The 20,049-nt window shown below is 41.0% G+C and overlaps 1 protein-coding gene across 2 annotated transcripts in view; it reads right to left on the bottom strand.

Moving 5' to 3' along the window:
- LOC124263174 (protein MMS22-like) overlaps positions 1–13,274 on the bottom strand; it is a 28,355-nt gene extending 15,081 nt beyond the window's left edge. Inside the window, exons 1-15 of one of the 2 annotated variants that reach the window (XM_046697744.1) lie at positions 13,195–13,274; positions 11,831–12,019; positions 10,512–10,632; positions 9,968–10,093; positions 8,773–8,822; positions 8,315–8,378; positions 7,635–7,779; positions 6,818–6,908; positions 6,470–6,597; positions 4,718–4,834; positions 4,133–4,214; positions 1,390–1,514; positions 1,111–1,170; positions 669–788; positions 250–302 (exon numbers count right to left, since the gene is read on the bottom strand). In XM_046697744.1, coding sequence (XP_046553700.1) covers positions 250–302; positions 669–788; positions 1,111–1,170; positions 1,390–1,514; positions 4,133–4,214; positions 4,718–4,834; positions 6,470–6,597; positions 6,818–6,908; positions 7,635–7,779; positions 8,315–8,378; positions 8,773–8,822; positions 9,968–10,093; positions 10,512–10,632; positions 11,831–11,969 — 1,421 coding nt within the window. In that variant the 5' untranslated portion in view covers positions 11,970–12,019; positions 13,195–13,274. The other variant, XM_046697745.1, reaches the window with a different exon arrangement.
- Between the last annotated feature and the right edge of the window lie 6,775 nt (positions 13,275–20,049).

The following is a 20,049-nucleotide window of genomic DNA, read 5'->3' as shown; positions in this document are numbered from 1 at the left end:
TAGTGTTCAGCGGTAGTGTTCATGCACGAGATGTCCATATGCCATCGGTAAATCAAAATCGGTAAGGGAATACTGAGACAAGAAATAATCAGGGCCCCGTTCCTCAAAGCGATCGTAGCGCTACAACAGTCGTAAGTCTATGTTAAAGTATGGGAGTTACGATCAACTTTGCGCTTCGATCGCTTTGAGGAACGGGGCCCAGGTCATAATATTATGACATCCGATCCTCAGTGCTGGGACAATGCAGACCTGATCTGGGCCAGTCCATCCAGGCTTGTTGATGACACTTGGAACGAGTTATTCTGAAACATGTACAGTAACTACAAGACAAGCAGTCAGGTGAGATGGAAATACATCTACGTTGACCGAACCAAAGGCCTGGGTCACATGTTTTGAAATGTATTATTAATTTCTCAATTTTTTACGGAAATTCTAACTGAAACAGATTTGGTTTCAAATATGACTGATATGCACAAGAAAAGTACTTTGGGCCATTGTGAATTATACACAACCATTTATGGTCTCTGGAATAAATTAACTGTAATAAAACATTGCATTCCAGGATGTTATATGAACTTGAAATATATAAGCCAATCCTTGATCTTCATTAATGCTAAATGTAACTCAAAGATTACTCTACATGTGACATTAATCTGAAAACATTTTACCAGTTTACGGTAAAAGTGGTCCCACAGGAGTGCTATGAGTGAAGTCTCTGGTCCCCACAGTCTGGCCACAGTCAGGCAGCACAGTAGGTAGCTCCGCATCTCTGGCTCCGTCACGCTAGACTGTGCAGACAACTACAGTATGACCACACAAACAAGTGCATGTACATAAGAGTATATATTGCTACAATAGGTATATATTGCTACAATATGATTGATTTTCAAGTCAGTAATTTGGGTTAATGGTGTTCACTATTATAGTGAAGATCTGGGTTAGAACAAATCTTCAACAACCCATGCTTTTTGCAAATTTAGACCGATGGGATGATGATGGTGAGACTCAGTGACCGGTAGATGCATGTCCTCGTATCCCAGGTTACCGCAGGTATGTCAGCATATATCAGGTGTGTGGCTGCAAACGTTAATGATGAGTGAAATGACTTACTGAAGACAGGTTCTTCTGCAAGATATTCTTCATGATGAAATAGTTGCTCTGTGTTGGCTCCTGGAAAGGCAACAAGACAAATTGTGTTACTGCATCTACACAAGGGTTGTGGATAAATACGTTCAACACAGAGTATTACAAAAACGTGTGTACAGAATGATTACAGAATACTTCTTGGTTTATGTTTTCAACACAGGATAAAGTCTTATCATCATCATCATCATCATCATCATCATCATCATCATCATCATCATCATCAAATGGTAAAATCTGACTGACCAGAGTCCGCTGCTGACCAGCTTCATCGATGGTGAAGAGATGTGCGACATGTGTGATGACCCAGAGACTGAACCCAACCGGGTTCTTGGGCCGGGGGCCCGGGGGGTTGACGAACACATCACTGTCTGAAATGTGAACACTTTCAAGACTCATTTCATATTTCTGTTTATTTAGTTTCACCATAAATACAATACTAAAACTTAGCTAAACCTGTAGAGGTTTCCAATTCTTTGAAGAGAATCATCCTCGGGGTACATATATGCATTTTCTGTGGCTGAAAATGTCATGTGACAGTTGTATCAATGTTTTAATAAAAATATTGTACAATAAATAAAATCTTTTTTTATCTATTATACGGCCCCCACCACGTGGAGTTACCTCCCTGCTACGCATGACACGATCTGGATGGAACACAGTCAGCGCCGGGTCTGCCGACATAGCATGTAAGTCGCGACCCTTGGCCCAGATGTTACCGCCACCAGAAATACGGCCTTCCATGTTAACAGCTGAATGTAAATAGCCGATAGACATGAGAACGTAGGACCGGACAGCCAATCTAGCACGATTGACAAATCACAGGGTGGGCTGGTGCGCCTGACAGCATGTCGAACCCGATCCATGCCAGCTAAAAAGCGCTTCATAAGAGGGTGCTGCCCCAGAAGAGCACCTTCGACAGGGGTGTGGAATGTGGAAATAGCGGTGGAATAGCAATGAATGGTCGAAGCCGCCAAGCCTTCTTCGAAACGAGCTTGCAAAAACTCCAATACTCGGACTAAGTCCACAGAAAAGGGATCTGCAATCCCCCTATCTGAACACTAGCGCACATAGCGGAACCACCTATCCTCATATTGAACGCTTGTCAATCCCACCTCGGCCAGAATTGTGTCTGCAACTGCTGCAGGAATTCAGCGGCTTCGAGGCTAGACCTGACAGAGGCCAAGCCACCCACTGAATCCTTGATTGGGGTATGGCACTACCGCTCTGAGTGAGAATGTCCGTCACAAAGGTAATAGAACAGGAGGCTGAGCCAGAAACCGAAACCAGCCAGCTGTGATGGCTTATAGCGGTGCCAGTAGCACAAGTAGCCAAGCTGGCTGGGTGGACAGCTGGGAGAGGACCCGGGAATGAGTGGTAGAGGTGGAAACGCCCACAGCACCTTGCCCGTCCCAATCCAGCAGGAAGGTCTCTGGTCCCGTGATTCGAGAGCAGAACACAGGTATCTGATTCGTCCCCGGCCATACGCAAACAGATCCACCTGGAATGATCCGCATAACTGGGAGATAACTCCTAATATCTGCCGGTCGAAAGCATCCACTGCAAGGGCCAGGATCCGGGCGAGAGAGCCGCCGGAAGATAAACAGGAAGCACCTGCCAGTCGCACCTGGTCGCATCTCAGAGTAGAAATTCCCACGCCTCACAAAGGAGCTTAGGGACACCGCGTGACGCCATGCTTCAGGATGTATGTCATGGCCGCACGGGTTGTCCAACAAAAGACGAACAACCTGGCCCCCTCAACATGCTCCCCGAAGCCGAAAACCAACCGCACAGCTCTCAGTTCTAAGACATTGATGTGAAGGCGGGCTTCGCTTCGACCAGAGTCTGGACACCGACAGACTGCCCAGAACACCCCCCCAGCCCGTGAGGGATGCATCGGTTTGAACTGTAAGAGCTGGTGTCGGGATTTCCAAAGGGATCCCCTTGGAGAGATTCCCAACATTGGGCCACCACTGAAGGTGAGGAGACAACCACCCGGGGACTGTGAGACACTGCTCCAGATCCTCCGAGTGAGCCCACAGACTCGCCAAAGCTTGCTGTATAGGGCGATCCTCAACCGCACTCCGCCACACGATTGGCAGAGATAGTTGCCGCCATATGACCCAGTAAACGGAGCCAAGTCCGTGCTGGTGCCTTGGGCTGGGAGAGGAATGAAGACACCAGCTCCCATACTCTGATGACCCGGTCGGGAGACAAAGAGACAAGACCCTTGGGAGTTGTGAACCTCGCCCCGAGAAAAACCAAGTCCTGGGTGGGTACCAGGTCGGATTTCTTGAGGTTGATGATCCACCCCAGTCGAACTAGAATGTCTATCACCGTTTGGGTAGAATCTAGGCTCGCTGGCTGAGTTAGAGCGCTGAGCAACCAGTCGTCTAGGTAAGGGTAACAACGCCTTCCTTGCGACCTACGAGGGTAGCTGGCACTAACATGAGCTTGGTAAACACCCTGGGGGCAGCGGATATGCCGAAGGGGAGCACCGTGAATTGGTAATACATCCCATCGTAAGAGAACCGGAGGTACTGCTTGAACGATGGATGAATTGGCACATGTAGATACGCATCCTTTAGGTCGTTCGACGTAAGCCAATCGCCTGGCTGAACAGGAGATTTATTTATTGTACAATATTTTTATTAAAACATTGATACAACTGTCACATGACATTTTCAGCCGCAGAAAATGCATATATGTACCCCAAGGACGATCTCTATGAAAAGAATTTCAGGAACCATTTGATTTGTTACATTGCAAGGAGATGGTACAAGATGTGGTTTAACCATGATGAATGTGTACCAGCTGAGTCAGTGGTAGAGTGACTTGAGTGACTTTTGCAACATCAGCCACAGAATTATCAAAGCAATGTTTTTATAAATGTAATATGCTACCCTCCATAGATTTATGCTGTTATTTGTTGGAACCATTGTCAAGCAAAATCTACAAAATCCAACTCTCTCCTGCCAGTTTCTCTCACCGTAAACTTGTGTTCCAGCTTCTGCCTGCTCCTTCACATCACAAACTTCCTGTATGATACCATAGAAGCGTACCCAGAAGGACTACACAAGAAAACAAAACCATATACTCTCTACAACAACCAGTGTTAACAATCAACACTAGACCTATTCAGGAGAAAGCCTATCCTCTTTCCATGCACGCTCAACCACTCATGCAACTAAGACCCAGTCCCCTGGTTGACAAAAATACTTCATCAGCAAATTTTCTGGAAAATATGTTGGCGATGTCTCAGGAGGAAATATGGAGCATATTTACAGAACTATTTGGAAACCAACGCCATTTGTCAATCACAATCCCATTAAGATGCATTCTATAGTTCCGATATCCCACTGTAGCAGAGGGTACAAAGCAGTTCAGAGATTGGAAACAGTTGTAAGGATAATAACACAAATCTCACCTAATAAGAAAAATCAAGCATCGATATCTGCGTTAGAAGTACCTTCTGAAAAGTCCTTAGAACTACCAGGTAATGTGTCCTGTTACTAGTTGCAGGGAAGCAGTTTCACTAGAGTTATGGGAGGACACTCGAGATATAGTACTTTACCTCCTCTCCCAGGGCCTTGTGTCGGTGGGAGGCGAGATGAATCAGCCCCACCCACATCTCCAGCACGCAGGTACATGTGAAGGGGGACACACGCAGGTAGTCGCTGCTCACCGTCATCTGCAAACAGAGTTCCCATCATACAGCACCACCTCGCCAAGGAAAGAGCAGGACTTTCTACCCTTTCCATAGTAAGGCCTACTAAAGGCTGGTTTGACTGTGGTGCTAATCTCTGTAGAACATGGGTTGCCTCCCTCATCATAAAAACACAATCTTCCATTAGGATGCTTTATTTCAAATGGCTTTACAAATCACACAACCAGGTACATAAGATGACAAAATGATTTGAAATTTCATCTCTGGCACAAAACAAATTCTCGATCGTGGCAATAAATTATCGCTCATATGACGATGTTAACCTGATATGAGGTTTTGAAATGACTATTACTAATGATTGATACAACTTTGTCTTGCTATCACTGATCGTAAAATATCACATTATTGAAAACTTCCAATATATAGTGGCAATATCTGGTTTCGAACCTACAACCCTTCGCTCTCTAGCTTGGCGGTTTTATCCACTAGGCTACGTAGGATCGCTGTGAAGAATGAGATTGTGTTTGTCAGTATGAACCATGTGTTCCTCACAAGACGGGTACTGCGGGCAGCGCACGTGCAGAACACGGGTAGCGCGTGCAGTCCATGTGCATTGCGCGTGCGAGGCAAGGTCTTGGCTGCCAGTCACATCCAAACTGACACCGGCTGTTCCATCATTTGCAGGCTGTTCCATCAATGTTGTTCTGCTCAGTAAAGGTACACAAAACATTTGCACAAATTGAACATGATACATATTTGTGTTTTACATTCATGACGGTTCATAAGTCGGATAAAACACTCCTCCTCGGTTTTGGTAGCAAATGTAAACCCTTGGAAAATCAGGGATTTTCTACAGAATTGCCTCCCGTGGATTTTCTACAGAATTGCCCGCATCCCATGGATTTTCTACAGAATTGCCTCATCCCGGGATTTTCTACAGAATTGCCCGCATCCCGCTACAGCAGCCCTTGACTTTGAATTATGACTTGTTTTGAAGATTGAAGATTTTGAAGAACCTATCGGCCCTCCCCAATTTCCCTCTGCCGCACGCTTACTTTTTCAAACAAAACCGACTCCGAGGTTTTGATCCTTTACGTAAGACACAGCATCAAGTAACACTGTACATCATGGCAACAGGAACACTCAGCAGGGTTTGTCTAAAAATAGCATTGCATGTTAATCCTGTCCTAGTTTGCACTCAGATTCATAAATTAAATGAATACACGATGCCACATAGTAAAGTGGCCAAATGTAACACGTTATATTTGGGATTATCATAGCTTTCGGCCATGGGAGCCAAGCCAGTGAACACTTATCAGAGGGGTACACCAAGTCAGCGGTCTAGACAACCAGTTGTCAGACTTCCATTTTTGTGGAAGCCATGGTGCCTTAGTCGGTTAGACGGCTGACTTTGACTCTGAGGGTGTGGGTTCAAATCTTGGATGCAACTCAACCCAACAAAAGTACTAAAATCTGTACTTTACTGAGAAAGTGTAATCCCAAATATAACAAGCGTTATAAAATAACATGGTTGAAAACTATGAACCTCTTTGAAAATATTTTTCTTGGTATAATTATGGGACTGATTTCAGTGCAAATTTCACAGGAGACAGTTGTAGTCATAGCTGCAACCACATCTTGGGAACACAGATGTTGTACCTTATTAAACTTGACCACAGCTGCAGACAGCAGATCCCAGAACACCAGCTGCATCAGCTGGTCCAGATACCCGACATCTGTCATGGCGTCCTCCATCACGGCACACAGGGGCCGTCTCACACTCACACCTGGACAAGGAAAGCATAATTTTAGTTACACCTCATGAAATTTAAGCCAAGTGTTATGTTAAGCTGGCAGCTCAAGGGACCACCCAATCCCGTTAAGCCAAGTGTTATGTTAAGCTATCAGCTCAAGGGATCACCCAATCCACATTAAGCCAAGTCTTATGTCAGTATCCAATACAAGGGTGCACAATAGAATGGCCACTCATCATGCTGACTATTGTACCTGCACACTGGGTGTAGATGATGTTGAAGATGTCGAGCAGACTCCAGTACAGGTCCAGCTGAAGGTGAAACTTGTGATGGCTGCTGTCAGTCTGGAGCATAGAAAACAACCCACATGTTTCGGGCATAGGTCTGTAACCCTATTGTTACATAAAAATTACAGGGAGAAGTAAACCTTCAAATAATTGAGTTTAGTTTTACGCCACTTTTACCAATATTCCAGCAATATCACGGCAGGGGACACCAGTAATGAGCCTCACACATTGTACCTATGTGGGGAATCGAGCTCGGGTCTTCGGTGTGATGAGCTTTAATGCTGATGAATGCTTTAAGCACTAGGCTACCCGACCGGCCCCAAAACTTCACAGAAACAACACAAAGAAAACAATGAACAAGTCTGGAAACATTCTTGGTTACGCTGGGTACTCCTTTAACTGAGAAAAACAATGATGAACCTTTTTAGCACCATAGCTTTGTTCTGGAAGTGATTGCCCTACCCAGGGCCCATCAGCAGAGAGTGAGTCAGTATGGTTTTATGCCACTTTTAGCAATATTCTATCAATACCATGGCAGGTGACACCCAAACAGGACATTTTCCCTTCCGCTGTGCATGAGCATCTGCTAGCTAGCCAATGTCAGTAGTTTTTACTGAAGTAAGCCACAGTTTGACATGGACACCCACTCCGACACAGTATACTGACTCCTAGTCAATAAGTCTTTTAAAGCTCAACTATCATGATTTAAACAATCATCCACAGCTCGCAAGATGCTCTTTCCACCAGACCACAGAGGCGATCAGCAACCACAGGATTCCTCACCTTGTTCCCAAAGAAGAGGGGCGCAGAATGCGGCACAAACTGGAGGACATCAGACAGACGGCCTGTGTAAAGCAAGAGGCCATGGAGCTCTGACACGAGACTCGTCATAAACACCTCCCTCCTCATCACGTCTGCTGGCAGGAAACTGGAAGGGCAATCAGAAAAATCAAAGCCATTATTTACCAGGAACTTCAGGTTCCATTGGAGGAAACTAGTCTGCAACACTTACTTACCTGACTTTCTTTCAGTGATTGCATTAAACACAACAAAATCCACTAAAACGTCCAGAAATTCTCCTAATCTATACTCTCTGAAGGGGTTATTGAAGATAAGAAGAGAACTCAAAATCGTCATAATAGAATAATCATAATTATTCTACGTATAGGAGTGAGTGAGTATGGGGGTTTAACGATGCTTTTAGCAACATTCCAGCAATATCATGGCGGTGGACACCAGAAATGGGCTTCACACATTGTACCCATGTGAGGAATTGAACCCGGGTCTACGGCGTGCACGAGCGAGCGCTTTAACCACTAGGCTACCCCACCCTCCTCTACGTAAAGGAAGTTAAGTACCACCTGATACTTTCACATAGCAATATGAAAGAATCGGTTGTCATAAACTTCTCTTGAGTAGTATGAAACAAATACAGCATCTAATAAGGTCTGTGAATCACTCACTGTAGCAGGTACTGTTTGATGTAGTCCAGAAACTCCTGCAGCTGTTTCCGGAGCTCTCTGGGACCTGGAGGAAGGAAGAACGTCTCATAGTTGTAGTCACAACAATGTCTGTGACCATTGAGACTTTTTTCCACAGTCTTTAATGCTTTGTTTTTCAGTGGAGGAGTCATTTAATTTAATCAGGTAGACATATAACCATATTTTATCACATACCTTCAAGACTTATAAACCTTATTAAAACATGACTTGATGGAAAAACAAATCTATTTACTTATAAATAAAAGGAGAATATCACTTCTTTGTTAAACACATCATACATTGATTCCTTTACAAAGATTCGCATTTATAATTACATTGGGTTAAATAGAATAACAGTTATTAATAAATTCTGGAAAAAATTGTTTTGCATGGCTTTCCCTATTCTAAAGAAGATATTTAATTCCCCTGGCTCCTCTTACCTTCCTCTGATGCTCCCCCAACAGAACACTGTATCCTGCTGACACATGACCTACAACAGGGACTCACACATGACCTACAACAGGGACTCACACATGACCTACAACAGCAACTCACACATGACCTGCAGCAACTCACACATGACCTACAACAGCAACTCACACATGACTTACATGACCTTACAACAGCAGCATGCACACATGACCAACAGCAACTCACACATGACCTACAACAGCGACAACAGCTGCACACATGACTTACAACAGTGACTCACACACAACCTACAATAACAACTCACACATGATCGACAACAGCAACTCACACATGACTTACAACAGCAACTCACACATGACTTACAACAGCAACTCACACATGACCTGCAACAGCAACTCACACATGACCTACAACAGCAACTCACACACACATGACTGCACTCACAACTGACCTACAAAAGCAACTCACACATGACCTGCAGCAGGGACTCAGACATGACCAACACCAGTGACTCACATGACTTACAACAGTGACTCAAGCATGACCTGCAACAGCAACTGACACACTACCTGCAACATCGACTCACACATGACCTATAACAGCGACTCACACATGACCTACAACAGACTCACAATTGACTCACATGTGACTGACAAGAGAGACTCACACATGTCCAACAACACTGACACTCACACAAGACCACTAACAAAGCAGCTCACATATCTCTTTTATCATAATTTGACTAATTTGACCAAAAGGAAGGTCTTTCATAACCTGTATAGAACAAACTTTATGGATAACAACTTCTTTTTATTCGTGCAGTGCGACGTTTCGATACAGATTCTTGTACCTTTGTCAAGGATAAAGTTTGTTCTATATTGTACTTCCCAACTTCTAAAATGCCACTCAAAGAAGTTTCATAACCTGGTATACATAAATATTATAAATGCCACACATTTGAGTATTTTATTTCATGAGTGTGAATGGTTAGACCCTAGTCAGCTTCTAACCCACTAATTCCGATGGCAGTTCTGTGATGTAGGTGCTATTTTTACTCAATAAATCATATATCTGACCAGGAAAGCAAATGCTTTTCAAAGAGAATTTGTCATGAAACACTTGGTGAGCACAACCAGCTTCAGTGAGAGGTCATGATAAATCAAGTACCACTCAATTGTAAACTATAAATCCTGGGCAACTCACTTGGCTAGTAGAAACAGTTTCTCGGTGTGTTCTGTCAGAGCAAGCTGGTTGACAAACTGAAAGCCAAACAGCTCTATCACAACGGCTCTTGATATCAGCGACAGCTCCTGACTAGGGTGTATCATGCTGTCAAGTGAAAATATCAGCTGAATACATAAAAACCTACAAAAGTTAATAAGGAAGTTTCGCAAACAATAAGTCATGCACAATTCCTGCCCACACCACTAAAGTATTCTTATATCGAGAAGTATATATACTGTCAACTACAACAATAACAAATATAGAAGAGGCTTCAGTTATAAAGAGGGGTCACTTCATATAACAGAAATATTTGCACTATGCAACAATAAACTAATCACATGCTACTTTTGTATATGTATTTCCCAAAGCATGCATTGTGAGAAAGGTTTTTTTAAAAACCTGTTACTCAAGTTATCAAAAGAAATGTTATAGAACAAATTGTTCTTACTTTTCAAGAAAAAGCACAGCTGAATATTGCAATAATTGTGCTTTAAGATGTTGATGATCTTTGTTTAACACTTACCACTTAAGGGCTCCCTTTTTAATAATGCTGTTATCATGGAGACAAAATGTCTTACAAATCCCATGCACTTCTCCGCCACATGTGAAACAAGGTACAGTCCGAGCCTCAGGAATTTCATCATCTAAAGCAATGACTTTCAGAGAATATTTTCCAAAATACTAATACGAAAGAATATGTACCCTTACCATGTTTATTCAAACTAAATAAAGGAATTTTTTTATGAGACATATATGTTAAGAATTAATTTAAACTAATCATGATGATATACAATGAATTGTGCAATGTCTGTAACTCCAAGCCTGGCTACAGGCACCTGCCAAACACTTGTTATATACTGTAACGATTGTACTATCAGGAATCTACTGGTTGTAGAGACACAAGTACATAACATCGTGCCTCTTGTTGGAAGGGACAGAGCATTTTATACTCAAACTTTTCCAGAAAGACATAAAGGAAATAAATTGTCCCAGAAAATTCGAACAAACTGATGATATAAAAGAAAAAAATGTCAGCCATAAAATTAAATGGCTGGATGCACCTTTTGAAAAAAATATATCTAGACCCCGAGATTTAATTAAGTATCTGGTTTTATTTCACTTTGGGCAGCACACCAGAGACAATTATAGGCATAACACGAAATAGTATTCAGGGCATAACTATTTTGTCTCTGTAGCTTGAATAATGTTCCCTGACATTGCATCCTCATAGCTCAAGCTCATTACTTTATAAAATGTAATTCAACAGCGCCCATCTATAAATGACAGTGGAGATGTTACAGTGTTATGTTTAACATAATGGAAACAGCCTAAGTAAACTGTATATGTGCAGATGAAATATTTCTTCATCAGTATTGACTGACTGACTGAGTTTGGTTTTATGCCGCTTTTAGCAATATTCAAGCAACATCACGGCAAGGGACACCAGAAATGGGCTTCGCACATTGTGCCCATGTGGGGAATCGAACCCGGGTCTTCGGCGTGACAAGAAAACGCTTTAACCATTAGGCTACCCCACTGCCCCGCATCAGTATTGAAACAAGGAAAGCTAGGTAAACCATAGAAAACAAATGTGAATCCAAACATTATATCATCATTATACCTTAAATTGCAAGTTGATTATGAAGGTTATATGTCATAAAGGTCATGTTTAACTTTAATGATAAAGAAGACTCAAATCTTTAGAAAGCGTATGGCAAATGTAGCAGGGAAATCTTCATGCAAATTAAACACAAACTTAATCTTAAAAGAAAAAGAAATAAAATTTTAAAAAGATCCAATATCATGTTCATATGTTTTAGTTTTTGAAAATATTGTAGTTACCATGGTTGCCATTCTGACAGTCGAGTGTCCCTCTGAGAAGTTTTGGGGGAGATGGTTCCATGAAGTCCTCATACAGAAGGGGAAGGGGAGAGTGGGGTGGGGTCATCGAGCAACTGTCCGCATCACACATTGTCCTCATAAGATTTTCATTCTTTTTGAACCAGTAAATGACCTCAGGCTGTCATCTGCCTGTAATTTTTTTTATAAAACTCAATGAAATTTCACTCCTTATGTTTAAAGACATTCTAAGCAGTATTCCAGATAACTCATTTCATGTGAACAGTTGGTAAACATGGTAAAAGGCTCAAGTGAAGAAGAAATACAAATCATTCTGATAACAAATCAAAACTACCAATTCGAACTTCGGATTAAAAATAATGAAGGCATACTATATACAATGTATACTTCCTTTCAAAAGTTTAGACTCACTTAAAACACTTACTATATGTTATGTATATTTATATATACATGGTTACATCAAAGATTGATTGCACGAGGATCATGCATCAAATTGCTGAAACGCATCAGAGTTGGTCTGATGTTATGATTATGATTATGATTAGTGTTTCATTGAGTATTCTATGTTTAGTTGTTTTCGAGTTAGATTGCAATTCATCAGTCGGATTTTGAGACAAACGGACTAAGGGACCGTTCATAATTTGTAGCTGGGGCCTGTGTGTGTGTGTGTGTGTGCGTGTGTGTGTTTTGATGATGATTTTAAGAGGGGGTCATTCATTTTGTTCTGGGGAGCTAGGGGGTCAGCAATTTTGTACGCACATACTAGGGGGGGTCAGCAATTATGTACATAAAAATATGTTTAAAATTATGCTTAGAAATTATGGGAAGGGGAGGGGGAGGTCATTGATTTTGTACATGACATGCAAGGAGGGGTCACTTATTTTGTACTTAAATTTTAGAGGGGGGTGTCATTCACATTGTACATGCTTCTCCATAAAAATCATCACCACCACCCCTAGCCATAAATTATGAACGGTCCCCAATACTTGGCTTTTTGGAATCAAGACACTTTGAACAAAACAAGATGAAGTAGATACCTCACTCCTGTAAGTTTCAGATGGTCACCAAATGATTCATAGAATACAAAGACTTACAATTATCACAAGAAAACTTCTGATTTGTCCATAGTTATGCAGTAGTATGAATAACGCGTAGGACTAACTTAGTCACTAAGTTGACACGGAGATGACAGCTGTTTTTAAACTGTAAACGTTTTTATTAGCTGTTTATTCGGTTGTTCATTTGAAACGACAGTTTGTATTACATTATGCTTTAACACTCAAAGTGAAATGACAAGGACTTTTCTCAATACATGGTGATGTAAATACTAATTGACGAGATATCACCTTCCCACAGAGTGCGCTTTGAAATGCTTCCTTTTCCCGCTGGAAATACAAAGGGAGGTTACTCTCATGTCCTAGTTGCAATGAACAGCCGAAAAAGATGAATGATGAGAAGCAAGAACAATTCTCACATTAGTAACAGCAGTAAGAGAGTAAAATGTTTTACTTATACTGTTAATACAAATTTTCAGAGGTGTATATGTTGGATAGAGGAAATGTAAAAAACGTGTATTCAGAGGATATTCGAAAAGATTCTCCCCCTTCTCTGTAAGAACATTATCACGTCTTCTTGTGACGTCATTAACGACAAGCATGACGTCATGTTCGAGTTCGTTGATAACGGACGGTTTTGTTAGTTGCTCCGAAACCTCGACTCGGTCGTTTTGATTCTTACACACGTGAGTAAATATAACTTTATGCCGTAAAGTCGCCCAAGTTCTTCTTCAGTTAAACATGTATATATTTGAATTAATTGAACCATCAGTAATTGTACTGTTTTATTTTATTTATTCGATACATTTAGACTAGACTATCTGACAAAAATGCTAAACGCAGGTTGACTGTTTCAAGATACAAAATGTTCGTCCAATCTCACGCAGCATTTTACATATGCTATTCATTTGTTACGCATTTTCTAAAGTCTGCACATTACGATAACCATAATTGTGAGGCTAACTTTCATTGTGAAAATAACCAAAAACGTGAAGTTATTTCCCTTTTGCGTTTTATCTTCCACACCAAGGCCGAGTTGACAATGGTGGTGTCAACACCATTGATAGGTATAAGTAAATCTCTTGTCTGAATAGTGTATTGTCCAACTCCCTCACTGTCAAATATATGCCTGTCTATATATTTATTTATCTAGCTAGCTATCTAAGCCGGACTGCACTGATGAATTAGCCAAGTTCATGTATTTTGCAAACAAGAGATCAGTAGATCTACGGTCACGTGTAATACAAAAGCCACAAAATCGTGTATGTAATGACATACATGAGAATTTATCTAAATGCATAGCCCAGAAAAAGGATGTAGTGTGTCATATTTAGGGTTGCGCATTTCTGTGTATCTTGAATTTAAAATGTATTTCCCCGATCGGCAAATCCGTTAGTTTTTAGTTCTTGTCATTAGACCTGTAAAATGAACTTCATGTGTTTTGCACACATTGCAATGAATTTTCAGGACATATTATCAGCGAGCCCAAAGGTATTGTCTTACTTGGGGATAATTTACCAATACTCACATTTCCTGTTTAGCACATTAAACGCACAAAAAGAGGCACAATGTTTCAGTTTGGCTGGCCTGTCCGTCCTGCATTCTGCAGTTTTTGGTGTGTTTTTGGTTTTGTTTGGGGTTTTTGGTGTGAATGGGCATCATTTTCAAAATTTGCAATTGTTTAGTATTATTATCGCATCAATTATCTTATTCTAAAATTGTGTCTAAATCTTAAATTGTATGTTATACATGTCTGAACATGTTACCATATAAACATGGAAACAAATTATAGTTAGTGCCAAATAATTACTTTTCAGGGTCAATATTTACCCATCTTCATGATATTCAATTTCAATCTTAGACCAGTGCTTGTCAAACATTTTCCCATAACTCTATAAAGATAAGCTTAGATTAAGCTATAATAAAGGATAACACATTAAATATTTTAAATATTTCTGATGAAAAATAGCTCTAAAATGGTTTGATCTCTTGTGGCTTTTCGCGTTTCGGTGTATAATTCTTCACACAAATTGGCATTATCAATTATCAGAACTGAGTTCAACCGAGAATGTTAAAATATCCGTACTTTATACAAGTAATAGTAATGTAATACGCATTTTACGTTAATTGTCTAAAAAAGCAATATTATGATTTATTAAGGTTCCAGTTGGAAATCCTGTTGTATTTTGATTTGAAAACCGTATTCAAGGAAATGAAATATTCGTTTTTGGCAAGTTATAGGTACGAATTAACGCACAGAGTTTGAAAATGACTTGTATATTTCACCTGGTGACCTACTGTCCTTCTATTGTACAAATGTGTCATTTCAGTTTAGTTTCAATTTTTCCTTTTACAGCAGTATGGCGAAGTCAGTGTATCTTTTAGGATTGGCAACCCTGTGTCTTCTTGTTGTACAGCAAGGTATGGAATCTTTCCTTCTACACCCGTAGCCTGGCTCCACCCATAAGGGTGCCAATCCCCTGACGGCCTTGTTATACGCTAGTTATAACTGTATTGGACATTGTTATGACTATTCGTATACATTGTTTATGGTTACCATTACTATAAAACGTAGATAAAATCAAAGGATTTTGATCTGTATTGAAAAGTAAGGCCTCTCGCTTGGAATTGAAACTGTTTTTCCCTATAATAAGATCCACCAGTTTTGATTGTAAATAACATGGATATTCAATTTCATTTTTTTATCAATCAACTGCATAAATGCATATCTTGTCATTTTGTCCTTTGATATTGAGCTATATTTCCTTATTTTTTAAACAGACGTACTGTCTAGTGCCTGATATTTGTATAATCAAATATAGCCAACAGGTATTTCTTATGATGCAAGTATACCCAACTGGCAACTGAACCCTGTATGATTTGTTCTAATTTCAGCATCTTCAACATCATCAAGTAACTCTGATCCACCAACACCAACACCAACGATAACGACACCACCACCGTCGACAGCACCGACAACCCCACCAGTTACCACCCCACCAGTTACCACTCCACCAGTTACCACTCCAGCATCCACTGCTCCCAAGGAAACCTCCTCATTTGTGCTGTTCTCCGTCATCATAGCTTCTGTGTTCTTATTTCTTGTCATTTTCCGTTAACACCTGTGTCGAATGTGAATGAGATGGCAATTTTCCCCCCATTGCCTGAAAACAAACTAAAGTGGCAACCAGCTTCACGTGCAAAAAAACTGTATACAAACCAGCCCAATCCCCTCAGGGTATTTCAATTGCAGTGCCAATGAACTGAAAATGGACACCACAACTGAAAATCAATTTGATGGAGATTTGGAAGTTCCTATGGTGGCGGTGTCGTTAGTATTTGGAAGTTAAGACTTGTAAAATAGTAATATCAACTATATTTATGCATGAAGTGAAGGTAACATAGCAAGACAAGATATTTGAAGCCTAAGTGCTGATGTCTGTCTTTGAAGCTTTGGCCTTTGACTATGACTGCTGAGTATATTCATTACCCTGCTGTATAGAATTATCTCATTTAGTTGTTATTCTCTGGACAGGATGTTAAGTAAATAAAAAGTGATGTTCTTATCAATGTGTCCACACTTTTATGTTAGATAGATAAGTAGAGTTGTGACGATATATCGTAGTATCGATAATCGTGATACTTTCTCTGACAATAAATATATCGATACTTCTTTCCGTATCGTGATATATATCGTTGACCTTTAAATTGTGAATTTTCACCAGAAATTGACGGTTATGTCAAAATTTACACTGTTTCTTGTTATCAAAATACACTTTTTCATAGAAAATAACTAAAGATAGCATATCGTGATATGCATCGTATCGATTCGTATGGTTCTATGATATCGCGATACGTATCGTATCGTAAAATTTCTGTATCGTCACACCTCTATAGATAAGGTAAAATAATGCTTTATTATCCCGTGGGACTTTGGCTTACAGATACAAGATCTTGTTGACAAAACAACTCAGCAAACAGTGCAGGGTATTAATTAAGAGAGCAATAGCACACACACACATACACCTACGTACGTTCAATAATGTCAGTCAGTATGTAGTATATGTTTTATGAAAATATATGTCCTTATACAGGAGGAACGTGCATAAACCACAGCTAAACCATTTGGAAGTAATGTTAAGTTACACAAGTAAAAGAGTAAATCCGATTAAAATACGTTTTAAGCAACCCATTCTTGTCCTGAGAGATGGCAGTCACAGGATCAGTCACCGGTGAGTCAGAGCATTCTGTAACGTCATCGGTGCCAGTCCACGTGTTGACCTCTTACGAGAATGCCTAATAGCATATATACTTGAAACGAGATTTGTTTCAAGTATTTCTAGCTCATGTGTTTACATTTAAAAATACAATTTCAAATGCACAATTTCTCAGACAGCTGTCGAACTACAAAAGGTGCAACGATCAATCTGACGCCTACATCATGGATTCTTCCCACTTGTCAGTCTAGTCAGTATCTATTTTAAGAGACAAATAATATCAACGCCAACGCCTTTTGTTCTCCCAAAAGAAGCATTTAAAATCGCAAAAATGTTAAAGAAATGTGCATGTTTTGACGACAGAAATATAAGTATATGTGGGAAATTTATAGTCAGGGCTCGATTTAAGAGATGTTAACCTACTTGCACCAGGTGCAACCTGAGATAAAAACCTAGTTGCACCATCCAAATTCCAGCTGCACAGCTCTTATTGCAATATGTTATGAAAGGAATATGCTATTGAATTATTTAAAGTTTAGAAGAAAAATGAGCTGACATAATTATGCTTATAATGTTAGATTTATTGTCGATTTATTTCTAAAAAATTGACTTGCACCTGGTGCAAGTTAGACAAATAACTAGGTTGCACTTTGTAACATTGGGTTGCATCAGTGCAAGTAACAATGCACTAAATCGAGCCCTGATAGTTGATACTGGTCCAGGGCCTAGCTCTCAACAGATCAACCGGTTGTCCACTAACAGTTCTTGTGACAGTGCCAAAACAATGATGGATCGGGAGTCTTGTGGATTCAACATATAATATTTTTTTCTTTTGAGGGTGGGGTGTGTGTGACAGAGCCACGGAATTGTCATGAGCCTACCAGATTAATGTGGTTCTTTGTGTGTGTGTGTGTGTGTGTGTGTGTGTGCGCGCGCGCGCACGTGTGTACATAGTTCAGTATTTTACGAATATTAGGATGTTATGCTTTAAATCAGCATACTAGCAATAGCACAGGGGAGGTACATTGGACCTCTGACATTAGAGTCAATCAAACCTGGGCCTTCGTGTGACGAGTGAACGCTTGGACCAGGAGGCTACCACACTGCCTTCACCACAGAGAGGCACTGCAGTGTGTAGATTATTGTAGAGCACTAAAAGATCTTTTCAACTGAAATTTCTCGACCACATATTACGAATAGTTTTAAGGCTCGTTTGACAAAGCGATCTCCGAGTACGACTACCCCGGGTTTATGTTAAAGTGGGTGAATTATAATGCATCGTCACGTCAGCAAAAATTGAGCATTAAGTATCAATGTCAGTTAATTTACCGTCGCATCAGTTTTATTTCCGCCATGTATCGACAATACTTATTAGAGAGGCCACTTCTTTGAATGCTGTAGTTTATTGCTCTTGTAGATACATTGGAATTGTAGCAGAGAGCTAACAAACTGTAGGGCTGGGTCCCGATCCACAAAGCGTTCGTAACGTTACGACCTGTCGTAACTCTATAGTTTATCATGGACTTACGAACGCTTTGTGGATCGGGACCCAGGCTATCGATATAGATCATAGAAATACACTTAGTCTAAATGTTGATCGATTATCGATAAATATCGGATACGTAACTTTGACCACATATGCCCAAAACGTCTGAAAAAATGAATATATTTCACAATCACCTGTGAGTGGTGACATGTTTATTCATGCATTACTAAGGGAATCCAGATCTGTATAGGTTTGGGGCACACACTGAGACGCAAATCATATTATTCACCCCACACTGAACGAGTAGGGAGCTGTTGGGTTCCCTAGTGATAAAAGCGTTCGCGCTCGCCACGCCGAAGACCCGGGTTTGATTCCCACATGTGTACAGTGTGTCAAGCCCATTTGTGGTGTCGCCGTGATATTGCTGGAATATTGCTAATAGCGACGTAAAACCGAACTCACTCACTGAACGAGTAGTTCCGAAGGGAACACTGGTGAGCTTAAACGTCAATACTTTCACACCCGCGCAACTGTGCCTGTTTACAAAGATAAGATTCATAAGTTATTAACAATGGATTGTATCATCAACTGATTCAAAAACATGGGATATGATTGTTATGACACCTGAGATATATGTGAAGCGTGTAGAAATGAAAGACCTAATGACTTTTAGTGATAACCGTAAGTGCCAGTGAAACCTAAGCGACTGCATGTCCCCAATCTTAATCTATCACAATATAGTTTCCCGCGCGTGATGATTGCAAGCAGCTTGACGTCAGCCAGGTGTGTGTGATGTGCGGCAATACCTGCATAGTAGTACGGGAGTGACAGATGTGTCACGGTGTAGAGTACTCCAACCACAGGCCCACACTTACCAGGCTGTGTGCGGCAATACCTGCATAGTAGTACGGGAGTGACAGATGTGTCACGGTGTAGAGTACAGTACTCAACCACAGGCCCACACTTACCAGGCTGTGTGCGGCAATACCTGCATAGTAGTACGGGAGTGACAGATGTGTCACGTGTAGTACGGCCCACACATACCAGGCTGTGACAGATGTAGTAGTACGGTGTGACAGATGTGTCACGGTGTAGAGTACTCCAACCACAGGCCCACACATACCAGGCTGTGTGCGGCAATACCTGCATAGTAGTACGGGAGTGACAGATGTGTCACGGTGTAGAGTACTCCAACCACAGGCCCACACTTACCAGGCTGTGTGCGGCAATACCTGCATAGTAGTACGGGAGTGACAGATGTGTCACGGTGTAGAGTACTCCAACCACAGGCCCACACATACCAGGCTGTGTGCGGCAATACCTGCATAGTAGTACGGGAGTGACAGATGTGTCACGGTGTAGAGTACTCCAACCACAGGCCCACACTTACCAGGCTGTGTGCGGCAATACCTGCATAGTAGTACGGGAGTGACAGATGTGTCA

The sequence above is a fragment of the Haliotis rubra genome, unplaced genomic scaffold, assembly GCF_003918875.1.
Source record: "Haliotis rubra isolate DU_JTF1 unplaced genomic scaffold, ASM391887v1 Scf87, whole genome shotgun sequence".
NCBI classification, from domain to species: Eukaryota; Metazoa; Mollusca; class Gastropoda; order Lepetellida; family Haliotidae; genus Haliotis; species Haliotis rubra.
This window is presented reverse-complemented; position numbering and strand designations above follow the sequence as displayed.